The 27212-nt window shown below is 40.8% G+C and overlaps 1 protein-coding gene across 1 annotated transcript in view; it reads left to right on the top strand.

Annotated features, from left to right (window-relative positions):
* Nucleotides 1–27212, top strand: part of LOC139408645 (astrotactin-2-like) — a 447901-nt gene that overhangs the window by 208655 nt on the left and 212034 nt on the right. The window contains exons 8-10 of the mRNA XM_071152798.1: nucleotides 1574–1658; nucleotides 2367–2441; nucleotides 5292–5429. Coding sequence (XP_071008899.1) covers nucleotides 1574–1658; nucleotides 2367–2441; nucleotides 5292–5429 — 298 coding nt within the window. The remainder of the gene's footprint in view (nucleotides 1–1573; nucleotides 1659–2366; nucleotides 2442–5291; nucleotides 5430–27212) is intronic.

The following is a 27212-nucleotide window of genomic DNA, read 5'->3' as shown; positions in this document are numbered from 1 at the left end:
TATGGAACACTACCTTTTCAGAGCACCACCCCCTTATCCTTGGCATCTATCTTTTCAAAGGCACTGTTGCCACTATGCTCTTGTCATACAGTAGTCTACCATAAAAGCTATGAATTGAATGTTTGCTTTTTGCCATTGAAAATGTTGCAGGTCCAAAGTGAAAAGGAATGTTGGTTTAGTTGATAGAGGGATGGAGCCAAGAGAAAAAAGTCTGGCCATTTCAAGTATACATCACACCAAGACGTACCACAGTCATATGTTATATTGTTGTGATGGTACTTCCTACCGATATATCTACAATTTCATAGGAGTTGCTTACAAAATAGAAGGAGAATACTGTACATGATGGCCCCTGTGGATGTGTGGTGCATCGTAGAGTTAAATACATGCTTTTTCCTCAGAGAATACATCTGATGGGCATCATTAAGAGAGGACTGTGTGTGAAGTATATGTAGTTAGATGCCAGGTGAGAGAGAGTTCGGGAATGGGTGGTGGAAGAGATGGAGTCAGGGAGAGAACATGAAGGTTTGTTGTAGAGGAGGGTTGTTAAAGATGGAGGGAGTGAAGTAGAGAGTAACTAGATAAGTGTGGTAGATGTGTACAGGGTTGTGGTTAGAGTGCTGTTAGAGGTTAGAGCTTGTTACAGCATTGGTTTGGAAAGTTGTTCTTGTTGATGGGGGATGGAGAGAGTACTGTGAGTCAAGAGTGGAGAGGTTTGATTACATTTTTCTTTTAAATGTGTAACTTTTTGCCCCTTTTTCTCCCCAAATTGTGTGATATCCAATTGGTAGTGGCAGACATGTCCCATCGCTGCAAATCCTGTATGGACTCGGGAGAGGCGAAGGTCGAGAGCCATGTATCCTCTGAAACACGACCCTGCCAAGCTGCACTTCTCACTTAAAACGGAAGCCAGATGCACCAGTCCAACTGGTGACCGTGTCAGTGTGCATGCGCCCGGCCTGCCACAGGAGTCGCTAGATCGCGATGGGACAAGAACATCCCGGCCTGCCATACCCTCCCCTAACCCGGACGATGCTGGGCCAATTGTGCACATCCTCATAGGTCTCCCGGTCGCGGCCGGCTGCGACACAGCCCGGGATCGAACCCGGATCTGTAGTGACACCTCAAGCACTGTGATGCAGTGCCTTAGACCGCTGGCCACTAGGAAGCCCCACAGTGTTTTTTAACCCAGAGTGTTTGGGGTTACATGTTCATGGTCAGACAGTGTCTAGAATAAAGAGAACGTGAAGTTTATAAGACACCATGGGTGGATCAGAACATGCCAGGGGTAGAGAAGGGGGGGAGTGTTGAAGTTATAGGGGGGCGTATTTACTCCAGTTTAGAGTTCCAGCATGTCTGAGGTGGAGATTGAGGTGAGGCTTGCTATTGTTAGAGAAGAGGCGGGAGGTTGGTGTTGAGCAGTAGCTGCCAAACTAAGTCCAATGCCAACTGATTAACTGATTATTGCCTAATTATGGATGAGCTGGGAGGCCCTGGAAGACACACGGGGTAATTTATTCAGCTGCAGGAGGAATTCATATATCTGTCACTTTGTTCCCCCTCCATCCTGCAGGTGAATGCAGCTGTCATGAGGGCTATTCCACTGACCCGGTGCATAAACATCTCTGTGTTCGCAGTGACTGGGGACGCAACGAAGGGTGAGTCCTGCCGGCTCTGCCATGCACACTCACTGTCACCTCACTGATGAAACAAGAGGAGAAGAAAGGCAGAGTGAGAGGGGGCGGGAGAGAGCGAAAGGGAAATGGAGAGGGAGGGAGGGAGGGATAGGGGGAGAGAAGGGAGGGAGAGCGAGAGTGAGTGAGGGAGAGAGTAAGATGGGGAGAGAGATAGAAACAGAGAGAGAGGGAGAGGGAGATGAGACATTCATCACCTTGCCTTGTGCCCAGTCAAGTGTAAGCTCTCTTCCTGACTCAGACTCTGCATGCTGATTAACTCGACTGGCCCAACAGCTGGGCCAATAAAACGGCAGCCTCCTCTAGCTATGCAAATCCCCCATCATCATGATGAACTCGGTCCCCACCCACCAATCACAGATCCAATCCCATTTCGCCAATTCAAGAGTAAAGGAGGATCATCTTTGGTATTTAAAGCCAGAGTTAATTGTATAACATGACCTTGCATAACTATGTTGTACTGAGCAGAAACCTGTACTGTATATCAACTCACTTACTTATTAATCTATTCATTTGGTAATATGGTGTATTAACATTTTCCTGCCTCAGATTTTTCCTCTGCAATATAGCTTAGTTTGATCGTGCATGAATGTATAAGAAGAGTGTGTTTATAAATGTGCATTGTTCAGTGTATACATACAATGGTCCTGTTCCTCCCCGCTCTCTCCACAGTCCCTGGCCCTACACTAACCTGGAGAAGGGTTATGACCTCGTCACAGGGGAGCAAACGCCAGAAAAGATATTCAGGTGAGGAGACATGTTAATCCAAGTGCCCTCGTCTGAGAGCATAGCTGGTGGTCTGCCAAAATAATGTCTTTCAGATCAACTACTTTGAAGTCTGGAGAAAACTGGAACGTTGTGTACACTACCAGCCACTTCCACACACTATAGGATCTGGGACTGTGTGATTGTCACCTCCATAAACCCGCCTCTGCTTCTGCTCTGAACACAATAGCACGCACACACGCACGCACATACACACACACACACACACACACACAGAGAATGCGGCCCTGTGAAGAAATAGCCAGAGGGTATGTCATGGACAGGGCTTTTAAGTACTCTTAGTGCCAGCCTTTGTCACAGGGCCTTTCTTGACAGGGACATTCTCTGTGACATTTTCCTGAGGAGTGCTAATGCTCCGTACAGTTGGATGTGGCTGTGCCAGTCAATAGAACCTTTCAAGGGCTTCTAACCCATGCCTTTGGCAAATTAATGGTTTTCTTCAAAAGACCCCCTTTCTGGGGTATGTTGTAATTGGGGAGGTCATGAAATTGGGAAGGGGTGTCAGAGAATATAGTTTAACCTCCCAAAATAAGAATAGACTAGGTGATGTAAGAGTGAAACAGTAAATAATATGAAATGGGGCTGTAGGTTTTTATGGCACCGCAGAATAATCTTAAATCCTATGATGAATTTGTCGCTCGGAGCCTCTACCTTGCAGTTGAGAGAGATAATTATATTTCAAATATTGCCTTTCTGTCGCTCTTGTCAGAATCACTACAGATCTTTTCTCAGCTTTTCATGAATAAGCTGTTTTCCCTGGCATAATCAAATGCCTGGTGTGGAAGTTTATAGGGAAAAAACCCTGAGAATATCTCATATTTATTTTTCTTAACCGAACTGTCATCACCCTCTGATTCTCTCCTGTATTCACGCACATGCATATGTACGTGCACACACACACACACACACACACACACACACACACACACACACACACACACACACACACACACACACACACACACACACACACACACACACACACACACACACACACACACACACACACACACACACACACACACTTGTACCCCCCACACACACACCTTTGATAAAGCCTCCAGGTGTGTGTGATGGATGGGGAGAAGAGCAGGGGCCGATCAATGGGCTCTATAGTGAGAGGACGGAGTGAGCGGGATACTGGCTGTCAGTGTTTTATTTATGAGTGGACGTGGCCATTGATCAGGCCTGATTCATTGTGTTCCTGTCTATATCCCAGGTCAGGGCCGGTCGCACTCTGCCCACTGCTCTGAGCACCTCTTTAAATGACTACTGACAAAGAGCTTATAAAATGAGATATTGGCTGAAGTCTCCATAACATAACGCAGCATTGGCAATGGCTTAACGTCAGTCACAAGGCCATGACAACCAGCCTAAGCCACGTTGCGTAAACCATTAGCAGGAGATGTTATTATTATTCATAATAGTTCTCTTTCAGTTTTTGATAATGACACACACAATATACATTTGAATACAATATTGAGTAATAACTCAATATCTGAGAATTGTATTCAAATCAACTGTATATTTTGTGTATCATTATTGAAGACTGAAAGAGAATCTACACAGATTCTTTCTGCGAGGTAATAACTTATTAATATCTGTGTATTCACAACTTCCGTTTATACCTTATTTATGCCTGTGTTTCTTATTCACTGATAATTCATGGAAATGCAGTTTTGATTGAGCCTACGAGAATACATTTTCTCTTCATATTCCTACTCCATTAGTCGATAAAACATTTGCAGCTCAAGCTAATGACCCAACTCGTTTAGAGAACATTTGTTGCTTGATCAGTGATCACACTGCACACTCAATGCTGATTCTCAGTAAGAGTTTATACACAGGGATTAACAGTAATAAACTGTATGTAAACTATTTAAAATGTTGAATGATAATTGTGTAATATGACATAATGTTAATTGCTGTGGTAGAACTGATTATATTAACACTACTGCTGTAGCGCTGTTGAATGACTGATAACACTGTTGAATGACAGATAACACTGTTGAATGACTGATAACACTGTTGAATAACTGATAACACTGTTTAATGACTGATAACACTGTTGAATGACTGATAACAGTTGAATGACTGATAACACTGTTGAATGACTGATAACACTGTTGAATGACTGATAACACAGTTGAATGACTCATAACACAGTTGAATGACTGATACCACTGTTGAATGACTGATAACACTGTTGAATGACTGATAACACTGTTGAATGACTGATAACAGTTGAATGACTGTTGAATGATTGATAACACTGATGAATGACTGATAACACTGACGAATGACTGATAACACTGTTGAATGACTGATAACACTGACGAATGACTGATAACACTGTTGAATGACTGATAACACTGACGAATGACTGATAACACTGTTGAATGACTGAAAACACTGATGAATGACTGATGGAACTCACAGAGTATCGGTCAGGTCATGTGGTCAGGAAAAGCCCCCTGGCCCAAAGTCTAAACATTATGCACAGTAGCATGGATCAATATTCTCTTATCTCAACTTTCCTCATGTAAGCACTAACTTTTTAGTTTAATGCTAAACACAATTTAATGATATGCATTTTGGTGCCACCTCCACCCCATTGCTTTCGATACAGATGGCATTGATAACAAATATAAACAGACAAAAATGACCGTGGCTCTATGTCAAAAGGACAGGCCCTTACCAGCTGTTGAAATGCTGACTGATTTATATTTAGCTGATGGTTTAATATGGAGGATGATCACGTGCTTGTCATTTTTGACACCTAAGTGTCTCATTGTCTCTGTGCCAATGCAGGTCGTCCTACAGCCTAGGCCAGGGTCTGTGGCTGCCAGTCAGTAAGAGCTTTGTGGTGCCACCGGTGGAGCTGTCAATCAACCCCATCGCCAGTTGCAAGACTGATGTGCTGGTGACAGAGGACCCTGGGGATGTCAGGTCAGTTTACCTTTAAAAATACAATGTGTGGGCAGAGATGTATTTTCTGAGACCTGTTCTAAGGTCAGTTTACCTATACAAGCTTCTCTGTATGTGGGGGTGAAGATCGCCTCCAAAAACCTGATCAGGGGTCCATTTTTCTTTCTTCTAATGGTTAAGGTTCTGTTTTATGATGGGTAGGTTTAATTTACATACTGAACAAAAATATAAATGCAACATGTATACAGAAATGTTCCATACGCACAAAAGCTTGTTTCTCTCAATGTTTGTGCACAAATTTGTTAACTTCCCTGTTAGTGAGCATTTCTCCTTTGCCAAAATATTCCATATACCTGACAGTTGTGGCATATCAAGAGGCTGATTAAACAGCATGATCATTACACAGGTGTAGTGTACCTTGTGCTGAGGACAATAAAAGGCAACTCTAAAATGTGCAGTTTTGTCACACAGATGTCTAAAGTTTTGAGGGAGCGTGCAATTGACATTCTGACTACCGGAAAATTGGCATGCTAACTGCAGGAATGTACACCAGAGCTGTTGTCAGAGCATTCAATGTTAATTTCTCTACCATAAGACACCTCCAACGTAGTTTTGGAGAATTTGGCAGTACGTCCAACCGGCCTCACAACCGCAGACCACGTGTAACCACGCCAGACAAGGACCTCCACATCCGGCTTCTTCCTACCTGCAGAATAGCCTTAGACCAGCCACCCGGACAGCTGATAAAACTGTGGATTTGCACAACCAAAGAATTTCTGCACAAACTGTCAGAAACTAATCTGCATGCTCGTTGTCTTCACCACGGTCTTGACTGGACTGTTGCAGTAATTAGTCTTCTCCAAGCTCTGATGATGCTGATGGTCATTAGCTAACTGCCTGGTACTCAGCACTATTGTCCCTCTATTCACTCTGACATCAATGCAAATGCAATCGAAAATCTAATCAAACACTTCATGAGTGCCCATGAGCTCATGTTGCATAACATTTCTAAAGGCTGTGCAATTGCACGAGAAAACAGAGTGATGGCCTCTACTAAAAATAGGATGATCCCATCAGCTTTCTATAGGCTATGCCTATTATCTTTATTTCTCAACTTTCCTAATATTAAGCACATTGCTTATCTTTACAACAGGAGTATGTATAGCTTACCTGGCTGGCATGAAAGTTAACCACGGGAAAATAATCCTCTATTTGCTATTTAAGTGACATGTATTTTTTCCTGCTGCCCCTGTTTCGAGAAAGGTGTATGATAATGGTCCATTCTAAATCAAAACTAATTTCACATGTACAGTACCAGTCAGAAGTTTGCGCACACCTACTCATTCAACGTTTTTTCTTTATTTGTACTATTTTCTACATTGTAGAATAATAGTGAAGACATCAAAACTATGACAGAACACACATGGAATCAGTAGTAAACAAAAAAAAGTGTGAAACAAATCTAAATATGTTTTATATTTGACATTCTTCAAAGTAAACGACAAGTCGGCAAGAACAGCTCAAATAAGCCAAAATAAGTCCATCATTACTTTAGATGCTATTGAGCCCACACTACTACACTGTCTGAGCCAAGGACTTCATGCTTTCTGGTAAGTTTTGATTATAATACTGTGTGGGGTGAATATATTTTGTATGACATAGATTATTTTTTGTTAATGTTAACTAGTAAATGGTAGCCTACAGCAAAGTGTGTTTAAATCATTTCTAACTTAACAATTTCTGGTAGTTAGTTTTTGCTACCATGTGGGCTTTAGCTTGCTTGAGCCTGCTAACTGAGGAGTGTTAATTAACCTGTTTACATTCATGTTTAATTTTAAAACATTTATCTTACAAAGGAGTTGTTTAATCTAACTATTTAACTATTTATCCATACATGGAATTGTATTTGGGTTTTTTAAACACATTTTTTCTAATCTTTACAGGAAAATGCCACGGGCACTATCTGATGTGTGGAGACATTTCACTGCAGCTAATGTAGAAGGAAAAGTTGTGTACATTAGCAAATACTGTGCCAAATCAAATGTGAAGAATGCTACAAAGATGCAGAATCTTTTGGCCAAATGCATAAAGTTCCCTCAGCGCTCACAACAAGCAACCTCTGACAAACTTCCATCTACTTCTATTTGAGGTGAAAATGAGGAATCAGACACCTTATCGATAACAACAGCTCATGGTCCTCCTGGAATCAGAAGCTGTTTTAACTCAATGGAGTAACGTAGTCAGAGAAATGCTGGTGATTGTCTTGCTCTACCCTCACATCACACCCATTGGCTGTGCTGCTCATGCTTTGAATCTGCTCCTCAAGGACATCATGGCACTGAAAACAATGGATACACTCTACAAGAGAGCCAAGAAAATGGTTAGGTATGTGAAGGGTCAGTGAGTTATAGTAGCAATCTACAGTTGAAGTCAGACGTTTACATACACTTAAGTTGGAGTCATTAAAAAACTAATATTTCAACCACTTCACAAATGTCTTGTTAACAAACTATAGTTTTGGCAAGTCGGTTAGGACATCTACTGTGTGGATGACACAAGTAATTTTTCCAACAATTGTTTGCAGACAGATTATTCACTGCATCACAATTCCAGTGGGTCAGAAGTCTACGTACACTAAGTTGAATGTGCCTTTAAACAGCTTGGACGATTCCAGAAAATTATTTCATGGCTTTAGAAGCAATTGGAGATGTACCTGTGGATGTATTTCAAAGCCTACCTTCAAACTCAATGCCTCTTTGCTTGACATCATGGGATAATCAAAAGAAATCAGCCAAGACCTCAGAAAAAAATGTGTAGACCTCCACAATTCTGGTTCATTCTTGGGAGAAATTTCCAAACGCCTGAAGGTACCACGTTCATCTGTACAAACAATAGTACGCAAGTATAAACACCAAGGGACCAAGCAGTCGTCATACCGCTCAGGAAGGAGAGGCATTCTCTGTCCTAGAGATGAACGTACTTTGGTGCGAAAAGTGCAAATTAATTCCTGAACAACAGCAAAGGACCTTGTAAAGATGCTGGAGGAAACAGGTACAAAAGTATCTATATCCACAGTAAAACGAGTCCTATATCGACATAACTTGAAAGGCCGCTCAGCAAGGAGGAAGCCACTGCTCCAAAACCGCCATAAAAAAGCCAGACTACGGTTTGCAAATGCACATGGGGACAAAGATTGTAATTTTTGGATAAATGTCCTCTTGTCTGATGAAACAAAAATATAACTATTTGGTCATAATCACCATTGTTATGTTTGGAGGAAAAAGGGGGAGGCTTGCAAGACGAAGAATACCATCCCAATCATGAAGTTTTGGGGTGGAAGCATCATGTTGTGAGGGTGCTTTGCTGCAGGAGGGACAGGTGCACATCACAAAATAGTTGGCATCATGAGGTAGGAAAATGATGTGGATATATGGAAGCAACATCTCAATACATCAGTCAGGAAGTTAAAGCTTGGTCGCAAATGCGTCTTCCAAATAGACAATGACCCCAAGCATACTTCCAAAGTTGTGGCAAAATGGCTTAAGGACAACAAAGTAAAGGTGTTGGAGTGGCCATCACAAAGCCCTGACCTCAATCCTATAGAATATGCGTGGGCAGAACTGAAAAAATTTGTGCGAGCAAGGAGGCCTACAAAACCTGACTCAGTTACACCAGCTCTGTCAGGAGGAATGGGCCAAAATTCGCCTAACTTATTGTGGGAAGCTTGTGGAAGGCTACCCGACACAAGATAAACAATTCAAAAAGCAACGCTACCAAATAGACAGTCTCCTGGAGGGGAAGAAGTCTCCAAGAAATGGCCATGTCACAGTCTGCTGATATGGACAGCCCCATCAAGAGGATCCTCCTGGATGATGTATTTTGGGAGAGAGTGGTAAGCAGCCTGAAACTCCTGAAACCTATAACAGTGGCCATTGCATGGATTGAGGGAGACAATACCATCCTGTCAGATGTTCAGACTCTGCTTGTAAATGTAAGACAAATATCCGTACTGCCATGCCCACTACGCTGTTGCTCCAAGCAGAGGCAACTGCAGTTCTGAAATACATCAAAAAGCATGAAGACTTCTGCCTGAAGCCCATACACACCGCAGCATACATGTTGGACCCCAAGTATGCTGGCAAGAGCATCCTGTCTGGTGCAGAGATCAACAAGGCCTGTGGTGTCATCACTACCGTGTCTCGCCTGGATGAGAGCAAGGTTCTTGGCAGTCTGGCAAAGTACACTTCCATGCAAGGGCTTTGGGATGGAGATGCAATATGGCAGTCGTGCCAACATATCTCATCAGCCACCTGGTGGAAGGGACTTTGTGGATCTGAGGCTCTTTCCCCTGTTGTCTCCATCATCCTCCAAATCCCACCAACATCAGCCGCCTCAGAGCGCAACTGGTCCTTGTTTGGGAACACACACACCAAAGCATGCAACAGGCTGACCAATACAAGGCCTGACCAATACAAGGGATGGCTCACCTGACAACGATACATCCTCAACAAGGTTGGAAAGTGACCGTTTAGATGAGGCCTCAGTCTGATGTTCAAGAGGTGGACATTGAGGAGGTCCAGGGAGAAGACATGGAAGCCTGAGAGGAAGACAACCAGAGCACTAGACTATCATTTGTGCAACCCTAGTCACACCAGATACTGACTGGTTTTCCGATTTTTTTAAAGGTATTTGTGAACAGCAGATGTTTTTAAACCGTATTTAAATTGACTGCTTTCCTTATATGAACTGTAAATCATAAAAATCTTCGGAATTGTTGCATGTTGCGTTTATACTTTTGTTCAGTTTCAATCTATGCTTAAAGGGAATTTTCTCTCGCACAGTTTCCACAATGATTCTGACCATTTACACTTCCGTCAACGTCAAACAATATGATTAATAAGACACACACAAGAGATTTCATATATTACAATGTTACTTGGGTCATGTTAGTGTGCATAAAATTGTAATAGTATCCTGTCATCCCACAACGGAGAACTTCTAGCCACAGCACAAACGCCTACAGTGACATCAGCATCTCATGTCAACAACTAAGTGGTGGTTGATGGATAGATATGGCTAAGCATTCGATCTAAAACTGTCTGACTCACTGTATACACCATGCTAGTGCATAGGCAGGCAACATTGATAAAACCACTTTTCAGCAATTTCTTGTTTTATAATGGTTTGAAAACTACTTTACAGTATGTGGTCCATAGGCGATACATGTACTAATTGCCACAACATTAACATATGGACGTAAAATGGCGACAGGCAGCATTTCATTAGTGATTCTGGAGGAGAGGCCTAATTGAGAGTGGAGCTCTCCCTTGGCAATAGTGTACATCTGTGCTTACTACTCCAACGTTCTGTTGTCCCAGAAAGAGGATTACTATCCCACTGCCAATTAATTAGGACGAGCATTTGAATAAGCTTGTGATGGGAGAAAACTGTGAAGAACAATGTTGAGATCAATAGCAGTGTTCAACAAACACTTGAAAATACCTAATCAAACGTATGAACAGGTACAGGCATGATTGCATTGGTCGTTTTAGAAAGCTGGTGTTGCTAGGTGATCTTTTTCTCTCTATTTTTACCCGGAGAAAAAGGTAATTACTCCATTGTGCCTTTTCTATTTCTTGACTATCACTCAGTAGTGTTCTGGTGATGAATAGATTTCATTACAAGTTCAATTCCGGTTCAGAAGTAGAACACCAAATTGACCAGCTAAAATGGAGTGAGGACTTGCCATTATGGCTGCACAGCAGAGAGCCCCATTTACGTTACAGCAATTAATCTCAAAGCCGACATGTCTTTATGAAAGGACAGTGCATGTTCCCTGCTCCATTCCAGTGGCATAATTTGAGAGAATTGGGACTCTCAGAGGGGCTGTGTGTGTGTGTGTGTGTGTGTGTGTGTGTGTGTGTGTGTGTGTGTGTGTGTGTGTGTGTGTGTGTGTGTGTGTGTGTGTGTGTGTGTGAAAGCAAACATGTCCAATCTCTCCTCACTAATACAGCTGTCAGCTGTGTGAGCGGACATCTGGACCCAGCAAATAAACTCCTTAATGTTCTACTTTTGTGCTTATAATGATGGTTATAATGCTGACTTTGAATAGTTGTCTTGTCTTGAAACCTTTGATTTAAGACCACAGTGTGTGCATAGTTGAAAACCGTTTGACCATAAAGGAATAATGATCCACTATAGATCTTTAACCGGATGCTTGTTATAGACATTGCTGCAGTACTGTATCTCCTTTGTACATACAGTATGATGAAAAGGCTCTGCTGTGGAAGTATGTTTGAAAATGTTATTCAGTGAAACATAGATAATTCCTATTTAAACAAACCCAACCAACTCCACTGTAGCAGCGAGTGTTTTTGTCTGCTGGGAGTGCTAGCCTACTGAATGATTCATCAGCCTTAATTACTATTTAACATCACACCAGGAACTAAATAATAACTTTGAAAACATTAACGAAGGGAACATAACATTTTATGAGTGATTAGACTGGGTTTCTGTAGAAAATATATAATTCGGCGAAGCGTTTTGGTTGGGGGGTGGGGAATCATGTGGGGCAGCTCACCCCTCTGAATGCTCTCCAAGAGAAAATGTATTCAGTCAGAGACTGCGTCAGTCAGCCATGATAGTCATGATATATGTATTGATGCTGAGCATTGATGCGTTGCTCCAAGAATCCAAGGCTGGATGGAATTCAGTCAATGTTGACATGTCTACACGGTGTCTTTGTTAAGAACAACTGCCTACACACTCACTAGCAGTGAGTTTTTACAGTTCTGATAATTATTATTTTGTTGTATTTGTCCATGGGAAAAGTAAATACTGTCTAAATATTACATTGCCTAAGTACTACATGACTGTGAATTGAGACCTAAGTACCAAACGACTATTGATTGAGGCCGACAGTTGTTCGTTCTTTTAACGTTACAGCGTACTGCGGCGCAGTTTGCATGGTGCTGCAGAATTCTATGGCACGTTATTTAAGTGTGAACCACTGGTACCATTAATGCTAGTTAGTGCTAGTTTGACCATCAGAGGGCATCTTTGAGAAGCATTTGATAGCCTTCAATACTGGCTGTACTAGAGAATTTAAAACCTTTTTTTGTAAGAACACAGTACATGGGACTGATTTTAAGTTTTGCTTAATTAATTTGCTTAATATTATGGTGTTTCTATTCCAAGATAAATTTGAAAAACCCTGGGTTTCCGCTAGGGTGGAAAGGAAAATATGGCACTGTACAATGTGACAGTCGTTGGCTACAGTACTGGGCTATTTAGTTAAAGAATCCCTGTGTCGTGTGGGCATGCGGGAGACCTTGTGGGCATGCGGGTTCAATTCCCCGACAGGGAGGAAGGAGAAGGCTGTCCTTGTAAATAATAATTTATTCATAACTGACTTGCCTAGTTAAATAAAGGTTACACTAAGAGCATAAGCATTCTTTCTTCTAATTTTCTAATTCTAGTCTAACCAAACCCAAATGGAGATTCAGGGAAAATAAAAGTCGAATTGATTTATCAAGACCAGTCCCCATGCTTGTCTCAGAGCAGCGCGAAACGTTGCTAAAATAGTTGTAGGCTATTGCTTCAAATCCTATTGCTTCTAACTTCAATATTCTCTTTAAATGAATAAGACCTAAATCACTTTTAACAGCACATTACTCAACACTAGTGAGACTCAAGTCGCCTATGGTAGGCCACAGTATAACGAAAAATATGGCGTAAAATCTCTGTCATTAATTACATATAGAGGAATGGAGGATATTTCTGTAATTCAGTGATATTTATTCCCATAGTAATTCGTTATGGATCCATAACTAAATAAACATTGGCATTTTGAAAGAGTATTTTTATCATTATTTTATTAACGAAAACATAAAGATGCCATTATTAGGTCATTTTTATTTGTTTGAACGTGCAGACTGGCACTAAGAACAGAACAGCGGGAATGTTTCTCTAGTCAGCTCCATTATTAGTGCAATACCACTTAAAGTGTTGCCAGTGTGGTGGGGTGAGGTCCACCCCCTCTCCCCCTTCCTGCTCCTCCCTTCCCTATGAGCTAGGTCGGTCTTCTGTGCGTGGCTCTGCGGCCCATCCCGTGCCCCCTGAACCTCGTACGCTTTCAGTGGATACAGCTGGAGAACTGCAAGCCAATCCCATTGTGTGCCACTCAGGAGCCACGACCAATATGACCAATATATATTGTCCTGCTAATAACAGGGTTAATAATATACCTGTGAGAATATCCAACAGGCTTTTATATAATTCTAAATGAATAATAATAATAATCGCATTGTTTAAAAAAGAACAATGTTTTGGAGATGATTTTGTTTTCAAATAACGTAAAATGAGCGGGGGAAAAAGGCCATTCTTGAACATGGGGTGAGACATTGTTACTAATTTGTAAATAATTAGAATTATTATTATTAATTTCTGTTTTTAGAGGGAGAGAAACCAGAAACCTTCAGTCATCTCATGGGTCTCCCAGTAGAGGCCAGCACGCGTATTGAACCAGCATCCGTAGCAACACAGCTTGCACTGCCTTAGACCATTACGCCACTCAGGCACTGTACAACATGACTGGTCTGGAGTGGCCTACAGTACTACAGTAAGAACAAAAGATTACAAACAAAATAAATAATAAAATCCTTAGTGTAACAACAGTTTTAGTAAGTAATACTGAAGTCGTGGACAATTATCAGTTTCTATTTAGGTTTATGTCGCCCATTTATTGTCAGTTAGAGACCCAGTAGGACCCAAAAGCATAATCAGTGCTCTAACTCCCCCTTGCGCTGGTCTGGAGCAATGAAGTGGTGACGCAGGGTACTGTACTAAATCACAAATTACCTCTAAATCCCGCAGCATAATCGCAAAACGTTTAGTGGAGCAGCCACTGTAAGTACCAAAAACTATGAATTGAGGCCTAAGTACCGAACGACTGTGAACTGTGGTGTAAGTACCAAACAACTACAATGCAGTATGTCGATATGACTACCATGCAAACAATGCAGACAGATGACAAGTCATAACGGCAAGTCTTTTCAAAGAAAACCTCTGCTCTTTAAGAGAGTACACCCAGCAATTGTTCATTCATCCTGTTCTCTCATAGTGATTTTAAAGAATAGAGTAGGCTTGCTGTAATGAATGATTAGCCAATTTTCTAATTCAATTTCTTCCCAACCACATTTTGAAGCGGCTATTTGAACTTTTTGAGTTAAAATGCTGAGAGATATTAATTTGTCTGGCTGTCTCTGAAACTTTGTTAATTTCTGGTCTGTTTTAATTAAGTTCCAGAAGCCAATTATATCCCTGGAGAAGGCCCTGGCATTTAAAGCCAGATGGTAATCAATTGTGGGGAAGAATCATTCTCTGAATTAAATACACTAGTCACATTAAAACATGGGTATGGTAGTGCAGGGGGTGATGTTGGCAGAGCTTACTGCTGAACATTGATTTATGATGATCTGAATAAAAAGGATTACTGGATTTGATGATACGAGTGTGTTCCCCGTTTTCTGATAATGTAGCTAATGTTGGATTGTCAGATAAATGCGTTATGCGTACACATGATACAGGATATTCTGCACCCCCAACAAATATATACTAAACACAGAACATGTCAAATATCTTATAGATTCAGTTCTAGCTCTTTGGTAATATGTTGATTATATGACTGTAAAGAAAATATTATGATGTGACTAGAACATATTATTTGACTTCCCAGTGTCATCATCTCTACATCTCCACAGCACACTGCTACAATACCTCTCCATTGAGGTTTTTCGCCAATTACCGTATATGACCACTACACCATGACATCCTTTCTCTGACAATCTCCTTTAATGTACCATCTCCATCCACTGTGGTATGCTGCGATGTACGGCCAGATTAGCAGACTGATATCCTCATAACACTGGGCTATTAATGCTTTGGAAGATCAATATCAGAGGTACTAATTGTACTGTATTCAATGGCTTATTGTTGGTTTTGAAATGGAAGCATATTGCAGAGGTGCAGTAGTGGTGAACATACTGATTTAAACATGCTGTTTAACGTTACTTTAATCAAACATGGGAAAACTCCTTGATATTTTGAGATACCATATTGTAGACTTGTCAAGGCTAGACATTTCTTGGCCTGATTGGCTTGTAAATGGGTCAATCTGGGCAGAATTGGGTGTGGCTCTCCTGGTCTAGAATATGATTGGTCCATCACAAACCTAATTGAACCATCACCCCCACAAAATAAAGATTGGTATTATTTTCAATTTTTCTTCCAGCAGAGATGAATAAAGCCAGGCTGTCGAAAAAACACTTCATACATCTTCCAATCAATGGCACATCAAGCATTTTGAACTGTGCTCAAAGAACACTGCTCTGTCAATACCAGGCTGCCGATAATGTGGCGATGTCTGTGACAGCCTGGACTGGTGATGAATAGCCCAATCCACATGATCAAGCCAACCTCAAACATTCCATCCCCACCATCATATGCAAAGCCATAGGCTACCCCAGGAAATGGGGACCTGGGACAAAAACAAATGAATAAATCAACATCCAATTCTAAACCACTGTCGAAAAATATTATTTATGGGACGACCACTCTCAAACTAAAGGCCTTTAAGATGAGTCTTTGTTTTATCACTTCAGTGTGCCTCGTTTTTCATTCGTCCCAGATTTCTCTATTAAGATTAAGTAAAGAATGGGAAAAGAAAGATTGGGTAATGTACTCCCGATCTGACAAAAGTACCTGATGAGAGTCAGCATATTTGTGGGCTGAGCTGGAACACAAGCATTAATCAAGTGTGGGGCACACCAATAACGGAGTCAGTTATAGTGCTGGGGCATTGCTCTAACTTTACTCCCAGCGTTAGTCAGGTGATTCATCACCCAGAAGGGGAAGGCTGGAGCACAGATGAATAACAAGTAGATTAGAGTCACTGTTTAGATGCTACTGCGTCCAGCATCTGCACTATGTGCCAGAAAATATATTCATGATGGACTAATGGCTTGGATACAGAGGTGCAATTAGAAGTAGATTTGAACAGGGTTGAAGCAGAAGTGCAGGTACTCTTTAGCCAGTGAACTAATACATACACTACATGTATATAAATTATCAGTATTCTCTGACATATGGCACAAGGGCAGGACAGACTCATTGATGATATACAGGCAGTTACATTGGAAGTACCACGTGACATAGAACATAGAACATAGAACAGTTACTAATTTCAAATGCATGCCCAGGCCACAGGGCAGGGTGTGAGTTTTTAATGACTTCTGTTTGTTTTATCTTTCACTTTAGAAGCTCAGCCATGTATGAGGAGAAGTGATAGCACGCTCCACACGGCCACACAACCCGTTATTTCTCTCCGTTCACCTTCATCCCTCTGTATTTTCCTCCAGAGAGGAGTCGTTTGTCAATGCTTTTATGTATGGCAAGCTCAGATGATGCACAGAAAGCCATGTGTTACTGTTGCAGGATGTAAGCTAGCTGAGAAAAGAGAGCTGCCAAAAATAAAGAGAGTGCGCAAATGGGGTGTGTGTGTGTGGGAGGGGGAGATGGAGAGGGAGTCTGAGGTAGAGATGGAGAGACCCGGGCTAAGGGCAAACTTTTTTATTATGGATTTGTTGGCTTTCAGAAAGGTGTCACCATTAAGCATTTCAGTGTGATTGTGCCGTAGGTGTGTAAAGCATGACAGGGCTATGAGAGGTGACACATGACTAATGATTCTTTATTAACTTTAAAGGGGCACTAGCAAGGGCAGATACGAGTGGCAGCGCCCTGAGGGTGTTGACGAGAGATCCAGCATACCTTGGTTGTGTGTCTGTGTGTGTGAGCGCATGTGTGTCTGTGCGTGTGTGTGTGTCAGAGCAGAGACATTTGACTTGGCCAGGTGCAGAATGAGGAGAGGGCTATATATAGCAGTTTTGTTAGCGATGCCTGTGGTTCTTCTAGGACGGGTAGAGGGGTACATGGGGATGAAAGGTTACACGCTGGAGGTACATTTCCCAGGAGCCTTGAAGGGATGATTGAATTTTTTCTTAAAATCTTCCTTATCAATTATATTTTCTTTACAGGCATCTTTCCCTTTCTATTTTCCACCTGTCATAATGAAATGCCTATTTACAGTAGTGCAGACACTTATACGTTATTTAAATATTACATGTATCTCTTTTTTTATCACATTATTTGCCTTCAGGGAAAGCTTAAAGCTTCATATCTTTTCTGATTACTTTCATTGAGCACATTTCTCTGCTGTGGATTACTGCCTGCAAATGACCAGCCTCAAATGGAGATGGAACAGTAATTGACTGCATGGCCAAAGACCAAAAATAATATCAGTGGATTGATTGTTGTTCTATTTTCTCATTTCTAGTCCATTCCAGAAGTTATTTACAAGGCTGGCAATGATAGAATCGAATAACAAATAGCGGCTGTAATGTCATAACAAAATATGCCTACTTTGAAAACGCCACACTACACAGTATATACATTATAGACAATATGAGAAGTGTGACATGTTCGTAACAAAACAATACACATGAGCTTTCTGTACGAGTAACAGAATTGTGGCAATTACTGTACTTCAACATTTTCTTTGTTTGATAAATGGGATATCACTTTACGTCTGCATAATCATGTTACTCTTCTCAACCTCCCTTGAAGAGTAACTAAGGCATTCAAAATCCCAGAAGTGTCACCTGAAGGACTTTACATTGAAATCTCAAAATGTAAAGTGAACAATAAATACTGAATGAGCTTCCAGATACTTGACAAAGCCTGTCCTGTTTTTTCCCCTTTTTTCCCCTTTTTTGTAAAACCTATTCAATCTTGCCCTATGTGAAGTTTGAAATGCGTATGTGCTGTACTATTCAGTTTGATCCCATGTGATTTAAGACACCAAATGGTATTTAAGCAATGTGTGCAGTCCGTTCAAATAGGTCAACGCTATGCACTATTTCATCTGCTGCATCCACACAAACAAATTGGTGAAGCACCAGCTAAACTCCACTCAAAATGAGCTGCTGAGCCATTGCCAACACTTCAAATGGATTGGAGAGAAACAAATATACATTTCCTACATAAGAAATGTGGAGAGCTATGTAATAGTTTGTTATGAATAGTGAATCTTGGAAGTTGGAAGTGATTCACTTCCATTCTGTTCACCTACTCACGCAATTTAAGAGTTTACAAAAAAAGACAACCTTTTGAACATCCTCTAACAACAGGCACCGTTTATATAAACTATAGGTTAGCTTAGCCTACATGTTTTACAGCCTACATTAGCCTATGAGGCTCAACTGTCTTATTACCATAACAACAGGCACCGTTGATATAAACTATAGGTTAGCTTAGCCTACATGTTTTACAGCCTACATTAGCCTATTAGCCCATAACTGTTTGCACCACTCGGCTTAACACATGTTTCAGAGCCCTGTTTTGGTACATTGTCATTGGATATGCTCAGATGTATTGCTGGTGTGAGAGGAGGTTCTCCTGAGCGTCATTTAAGGAATTGCATCTAATCTACTGTGGTAGTGAGGCAGCGGATTCTGCAGCAGCTTCGACAGTAGGGTTTATAGGGGAGCTAGGAATATTGTCAGAGCTCACAGTTTAATAGATTGGTTCTAATAGCAGATTTCAACATGTAAGCCCTGTATTCATTCGTGACCAATGCTAGAGGGCTCCCTCTCCATGGGTGCTAATGTGGTTATATTTGCTCAACTTGCTCAGGCAAATACAGTGGGGCAAAAAAGTATTTAGTCAGCCACCAATTGTGCAAGTTCTCCCACTTAAAAAGATGAGAGAGGCCTGTAATTTTCATCATAGGTACACTTCAACCATGACAGACGAAATTAGAAAAAAAAATCCAGAAAATCACATTGTAGGATTTTTAATGAATTTATTTGCAAATTATGGTGGAAAATAAGTATTTGGTCACCTACAAACAAGCAAGATTTCTGGCTCTCACAGACCTGTAGGTGCAGTTTGGGGTTCAACGTGGGGTTCAACGTGGATAGTGTAAGGCTCCTCTGTCCTCCACTCGTTAACTGTATTAATAGCACCTGTTTGAACTTGTTATCAGTATAAAATACACCTGGTCCACAACCTCAAACAGTACAGCTATTCAGTTTTAGTTTTCCCAAACAGTGAAATGTTACATTTTCTGCTGCTGAATATGTAGGATCTTAATTTGATCACTGTGTTGCAGGAGAACTTCCCTGCAATGCAGGGCATTTTAAGCTTGTCGTGTATTTGACGTTTAAAATGTCTTGTCATTTCCACTTTGAAGATTTGATTTTCCCTTATGAAAAATGTATCAACCCCTACAAAAATGTCCATGAAGTATAATCCAAATACTAGTTCACATTTCCTGTTTCTGCAGGGTTATTTTCCTGCTGTAGCAAACTGGCTCCAATTAAGATCCTACATGTGTATGTGTTCAGCTTCTTGGTGAGAGTGTGTTAGATAGCTGACCGTTTCCTCACAATTTGGAACCAGTTTCCTTGGAAACTAATGGTTGAGAGGAGGAATTGTTGTCAGGGCTTTGGTCCATAGACCTACTCTATTTTAATTAAAACTTCTAACCTTTTGTATAGTAGAGAAAGACTAACTCATGTACTTTGATATTTACCTGTGTGAAGATGCCCTTTGAGGTTTGAACCCTAATCTCTAGGACCAGTCTCTCAACTTCTGTTTTACTTAATTGACATCACTGAAAATCAAAGTGGGATTGTTGGGTGGGACTGCTAATGCAGTTCGAAAGATGGGACTTCAAATGAAAGTAAGTACTTTTCCTATTTTGAAAACATGAAGGGAATAGCATAAATAGATATGTTGGATGCACACTCTAAATACAGCATTGCTAGACAGGGTCAAAAGACTGAACATCTAACAAAAGGTACATCAAGTGTTTTCTGATCCATTTTCCCTTCAACTAGCTATTGATTTGGGCATTAATGGCCTTATTCATAACAACATATGGGACTTCTACTTGTCCATTGTAATGCCATCTGCCTTCTGTCTCAGTACCAAAACACACATCTCAGTTTTAAACAGTCACCCTATAGAGCTGTGGGACTTTGGGCTGAAATGATCAAGGGGCCTGAAGCTGTTCTGTTTTTTTAATTGAACTCAATTTCTCTCAAGCAAAGTAATACCATGAGAGAAGGGGAAATAAATAAATAAGGAGAGAGAGCAAGATCCCTGTAGTGATTACCATGGCTAGATACGCTAGCCATAATCATTGTTAGAACCTGCTTATATGCAACAGACGTGTTGTTGAGTCAAACCTTGTTTTGCACTAGGGCTTATTAAAAGGCGTAGGTACATGTACGCTCTGATATAAGTCCAACATCAACGCTAGTGCGGTGCAGGCACTGCTAGTGGCACAACAGGGAAGTGAGTAGCAGCTCCTGATAGTGGGACTAGGAAGTGATTAGAGGCGGCGACTTTAATAGGTCATCTCCACTGCTGCTAGAAACTAATTTCACAAAACAGCAAGGAGCGACCACATGTACTTGGGAGTCTGGTTCTAGGTAACTGTTTCTTGGTTCGGTCTTTCTCTCTACCATTCTCTTATCATATTGTATCTATTTTTTTCTTAGCAGTAATCTTTCTCCCTCTCTTGCCCCCTCTCTCTCTCTCTCTCTCTCTGATTTTGAATAGGTTAGATGAGTGAGGAAATGTGCTTTGAATAGAGTGACCAACTCACTGCATTACTCACTACTAGCTTGAGCTGAAATAAAGGTTCAACCCATTCCATCTAGACTAACTGCAGACCAGTCAACCTTTGCATGAACAGAATTGCATTACAAAGTCTGAAGAAGAAGCATGTTTGAAATAATCTCACCACATTTGTAAGGCTACCTGTGTGTAATATTCACACTCCCACAGTACATGTTAACAAAACATTGTTGAGGGATCCAGGCTTTTAGATATTTCATGCATTTTAATTCACACATCCGTATTTTAGTAGGTCAGTGTATTTGTGTTTATTAGGATCCAAGACATCAGCTACTCTTCCTGGGGTCCAAACACATGAAGGAACTTACATTACACATAAAACAAAATATATAACAGTACATCATATAATTATTATATTATTACACCATTACATATCTACAATACAACATTTATAATACCACCATACAATAATATTAGAATGTACGTGTGTGTAGAGTGTGTGCATATGTGTGTGTCTGTACTTGTGTGTGTGTCTCTTCACAGTCCCCGCTGTTCCATAAGGTGTATTTGTATCTGTTTTATAAATATGATTCTACTGTTTGCCTCAGTTACCTGATGTGGAATAGAGTTCCATGTAGTCATGGCTCTATGTAGTTATGTGCGCCTCCCATAGTCTGTTATGGACTTGGGGATTGTGAAGAGACCTCTGGTGACATGTCATGTGGGGTATGCATGGGTGTCTGAGCTGTGTGCTAGTTGTTTAAACAGACAGCTCTGTGCATTCAGCTTGTCAACACTTCTTACAAAAACAAGTTGTGATGAAGTCAATCTCAGCCAGGAGAGATTAACATGCATATCATTAATATTAGCTCCCTGTGTACATTTAAGGGCTAGCCGTACTGCCCTGTTCTGAGCCAATTGTAATTTCTCTAAGTCCGTCTTTGTGGCACCTGACCACACAACTCAACAGTAGTGCAGGTGCAACAAAACTAGGGCCTGTAGGATCCGCCTTGTTGATAGTGTTGTTAAGAAGGCAAAGCAGCACTTTATTATGGACAGACTTCTCCCCATCGATAATGTCAAAAGCCACAATGTCTAACAAAACAGCGCCCATAATATTTTGATCATCAATTTCTCTCAGCCAATTATCAGTCATTTGTGTAAGTGCTGTGCTTGTTGAATGAATGAATGTTGAAAGCCTGTTTTCAATTTGTTTACTGTAAAATAGCATTGTATCTGGACAAACACAATTTTTTCCAAAAGTTTACTAAGGGTTGGTAACAGGCTGAATGGTCAGCTATTTGAGCCAGTTAAGGGGGCTTTACTATTCTTGGGTAACGGAATGACTTTTGCTTCCCTCCAGGCCTGAGGGCACACACTTTCTCGAAGGCTAAAATTGAAGCTATAGCAAATATTGTTTTCTTCACCAAGAAAATCCCCTCCCCCACACCTCACAACTCCCACACTGATGCCTGTATATTGTGGGGGCGATTATTGGTTTATATTTAATTGAATGTGTGCCAGAGGCAAGCATATGTGAGTTGAAACGGAGGGTCTATTGTGTATAGCATTCAACCACTATTATTCATTGCAGGTGCAATTTAGGGTTCCAATGTTTTGGTTCTAGTTTGGCACCATTTTATTTGATTTAATTGCATTTCCCTATTACCACTGATGGTGTCATCCTTATTAACGATCAATGTCCATTCTTAGACCATTAATCATTTCTGACATCTCATTAAGACTGTATGGATGTTTTTTTGTTTTTTTTAAGAAGTGAATTCCCATGGCAATTCCATTCAGTATGCATAGGTGGCCAGGTCATTCTTTTGGTCAGTCCAGTGTGTCAGTTTCATGTTTACTGCTCTACAGAGCTGAAGGACTTGTCATATCGAATATAAATGATTGTAGTAGTTGTGCCTTTGCATTCTATAGCATTATGCACTATGGTGCTTCTAAGTAATGAATTATGCTGGTAGGTGAATATGGAGGAAGACAGTGGAAGAACGTGAATGACTGGGATATTTGCTCTCCTGCTGTGACTAGCTACAGTCATAAATAATTATAGAAATGTATGTTTGATTTATAATGACTTTATGTTGTACCACTAGAAAAATGTCAGTACTATCGCCACTACTACTACTGCTACTACTGCTACTACTGCTACTACTACTACTGCTACTACTACTACTGCTACTACTGCTACTACTACTACTACTACTACTACTGCTACTACTACTACTACTACTGCTAATACTACTGCTACTACTACTGCTACTACTACTACTACTGCTACTACTACTACTACTACTACTACTACTACTACTACTGCTACTGCTACTGCTGCTGCTACTACTACTACTACTACTACTACTACTACTACTACTACTGCAACTGTTACTACTGCTACTACTACTGCTACTACTACTGCTACTACTACTACTACTGCTACTACTACTACTACTACTACTACTACTACTGCTACTGCTACTGCTGCTGCTACTACTACTACTACTACTACTACTACTACTACTACTACTGCAACTGTTACTACTGCTACTACTACTGCTACTGCTACTGCTACTACTACTACAACTACTACTACTGCTACAAATACTACTACTGCTACTACTGCTACTGCTACTACTGCTACTACTGCTACTACTGCTACTACTACTACTGCTACTACTACTACTACTGCTACTGGTACTACTACTACTGCTACTACTACTGCTACTGCTGCTACTACTACTGCTAATGCTACTGCTACTGCTACTGCCACTACTGCTACTGCTACTACTACTGCTACTGCAACTGCTACTACTACTACTACTACTACTACTACTACTACTACTACAACTACTACTGCTACAACAACAACTACAACAAATGTTCTTATGAAATCACCCTGTATGAATACATAAACAATTTATGTTTTTACCAGCAATTTTACTATTGTGTATTTTACATTATGGTACTTATGGGTGCAAACAAACACTTCTTGGCTTGGCCTCGGGTCATATGAGTTGCATTGGGCCTACACTGAATTAATGTACAACATAGTTAGCAGTAATCTTACTCTCCCTCTCTTGCTCTCTTTCTCTTGCTATTTTCTTCTCTCTCTTTCCCTCTCTCTCTCAAGCACAGGGTCAATGCATACACTATATTAAAATTCTCAAGACATTTTTTTGGTGGTAACAAGACCACTCAAAGGCTACCAAAATTAAACTGCACAACCTCAGTCATCCAGCGTTTAGCGCAATCAATCTGAAACAAGCTATTTAAAATACGAAGCACGCTATTACGACCAAATGTATAAATTCACCCACAGTGTTACTTTATGCACCCTACAAATGTTCCTTTATTGTATAATTGACGTGATTGAATTCTGTGTGAACGGGACTCTGAATTTCATACATAATAATTGTATTTCTGTTTGTTTGAAGGTGTTCTGTTTAATATTTATCTGTCCATCCCAGAGGGACCCATTCTGTTCAGTCTGCTTTGACTCAACATTGCGGCATGACCATGGGCAGCCTGGGAGAGCTGTGTGAATGGGGAATACATCTCGATGATATGAGGGCGATGGAAACCCCTCTAGATACTATTCATTGAGAAGAATCCACAGAGACAACTGTTGAAAGATATACAAAAATGGTCATTGAGATGGAGATATTAGATCATTTCACCCTGGCATTGTCCTCAATTCTTTTTACACAGATGCTCATAATATACCTTTTGAAATAAAACTGTAATAAACTATACACATATTTCTCATTTTGTCAATTGCCTTAAAAAAGGCAGTATTGTATTATGCTGGCAATTCTATTTCACAGCATAATGGGAAAGTTATGAAAAACTAAAATAAGAATTTAGCACAAAGAAAATGTGCTTTTGTATGAAATATGTAGCATTAATGCTGGATTGATATCATTAGAGTAGAGCTCATGCTAATTATGCACAGTCAGTTTAGCACGCTTTCATTTCCTAAACGACATCAAGGCTGTTTCTAAGAAAATGGCTGTGATTTTGCAGAGCGTGTGTTTGATGCGATCCTCAGAGGAGGCTGTCAGGGTCCCTAGACTGCAATTTGGTGAATCAGACCTTCTCCCGACTGTTGAGCTGTGTGCACAGCTGCACATGAAAGACTATACAGCGCTACAGTCTTCCCTCAGTGAAGACTCAGTGAGACTCTGTGAGTTTCATGTCTCTTTTCAGAGGAGCCAGATCGCATGTCCTCTGGCTATCTGACTGAACGGCGCAGTATGTTTTAATCGCACAATGATGTGTTTGACAGCACTTCCCATATTGCCGTCCTTTCTTCCCCTCTCTCTCTTCCTCCATGTTTATCTCCTATTCTTGTTATCTTTGCACTCTATTTCTTCCATCTCCCTTTCCTTTTCTCCACACAACCCTCTCTTTCACTTTCCCTTCTCCCTCTTTAGAAAAAAGCAGGTCTCTCTATATTAATGTATTCTGTAAACTGCTCCTCTATGTCTATGTGTGTGCTGTTAGTAAGGATGTATTCATCTTAAGACTGGGTTTTAGACTTAGTCGCTAAGCCCCTTGATGTCTTGCTTGATGTGCAGCTGTTTCACTCTAATGATTCATTAAGTCAGTGAGTATCTTGCTCTGCCTGGAGTTTATAGGGGACAAATCTTCCCTTTGAAATGCAAGAGAAAGGCCACAATGTATTATTGCAATTTAGGTGCAATTTAGATGTTGGCCACTAGATGGCAGCAGTATATGTGCAACGTTTTACACTCATCCAATGAACCATTGCATTACTGTTCAAAATGTTGTAGTCTGCCCAAATGTGCCTAATTGGTTTATTGATACATTTTCAAGTACATAACTGTGCACTCTCCTCAAAGAATAGCATGGCATTATTTCACTGTAATAGCTACTGTAAATCGGACAGTGCAGTTAGATTAACAAGATTTGAAGCTTTCTGCCCATATCAGATATGTCTATGTCCTGGGAAATGTTCGTGTTACTTATAACGTCATGCTAATCACATTAGCGCCCGTTAGCTCAACCATTCCCGTGGGGGGGACACTGATCCCATAGAGGTAACTACTTTGATACCTTGAAATAATGTGATTTGCAATATGCATCCCATTGTATTCGTTCATTTTTTTCTCTTAATTGTCACAACGATAAGAGCAGTGCAGACAAAGCACTAGAAAGGAGTACATGGTTTGAGAGCACAATAGCACCTATCTGCCTGTCACTCACAGTCTGTTGTTCCCCTTTGTTGAGTCATGTTGTTCCTCCCTGTGTGCTCTATTCCCCAAGGCCATGTTCCAAAGAAAATACTTTTGTTCCTTTTCCAAGAAAAACAACTATTTTTCCCACAGGAGTTCCTTCTCCTCCCGCTAACCTCACAGTAGACATGGAATTCAGTGTCCAGACTCAACTGACCGGCAGAGGTGGTCCCAACATCCAAACGTGTAGCTACTGTCTTTCATAAGGAGAAGGTGTTTGATTCAGGACTTGTAATAAAGCTCCAGAGTTGTCTTTCCGTCAAAGCCAAAGTGGAAAAAAGAGTCTGAACTTCAAACAAAGCTTTCTTCATTTCTAATTTTAGTATCTAGCAAAGTTTTTTATATATTTAATGTTCTCACCAAAGCATGGCAGTCAGTTAAGTTGACAAAAAAGGAACATTAACTTTCAGTTTTAATTATGGTTACATTTTCTTCAGCCGACATCGAAGACATGGGAGTCCTCGTGATATAAGGTTGCCACAGAAACAAAAACAATACCTGCATCACTATTCAGATCGTGTTAGTTATCGTGACGGAACTGCAGAAGGTCATGCTCTACTGAATAGCTTGCTGTGTCTAGCTTTTAAAGCACACTGCATATTCAGGCATGTTTTCCGGTGCTCTGCAGGTGAGAGAGCAACCGGCGACCATCTATCCTCTGCATCTTTCCTTAGATGGACCTGTTGACATGTTGTCTCTATTGTTTCTCTCCACTCCTAACACATTGTCAGGCATGGTGAGGTGTTGACACTTAAGCGACCTCTCGGCTTGTGGTGCTGCCGTGAGCTAACACATTCCTCTAGGCCTCCTCCAGCCTGACCCCTTTATTCTTCCT

The sequence above is a fragment of the Oncorhynchus clarkii genome, chromosome 5 (assembly GCF_045791955.1).
Source record: "Oncorhynchus clarkii lewisi isolate Uvic-CL-2024 chromosome 5, UVic_Ocla_1.0, whole genome shotgun sequence".
NCBI classification, from domain to species: Eukaryota; Metazoa; Chordata; class Actinopteri; order Salmoniformes; family Salmonidae; genus Oncorhynchus; species Oncorhynchus clarkii.
This window is presented reverse-complemented; position numbering and strand designations above follow the sequence as displayed.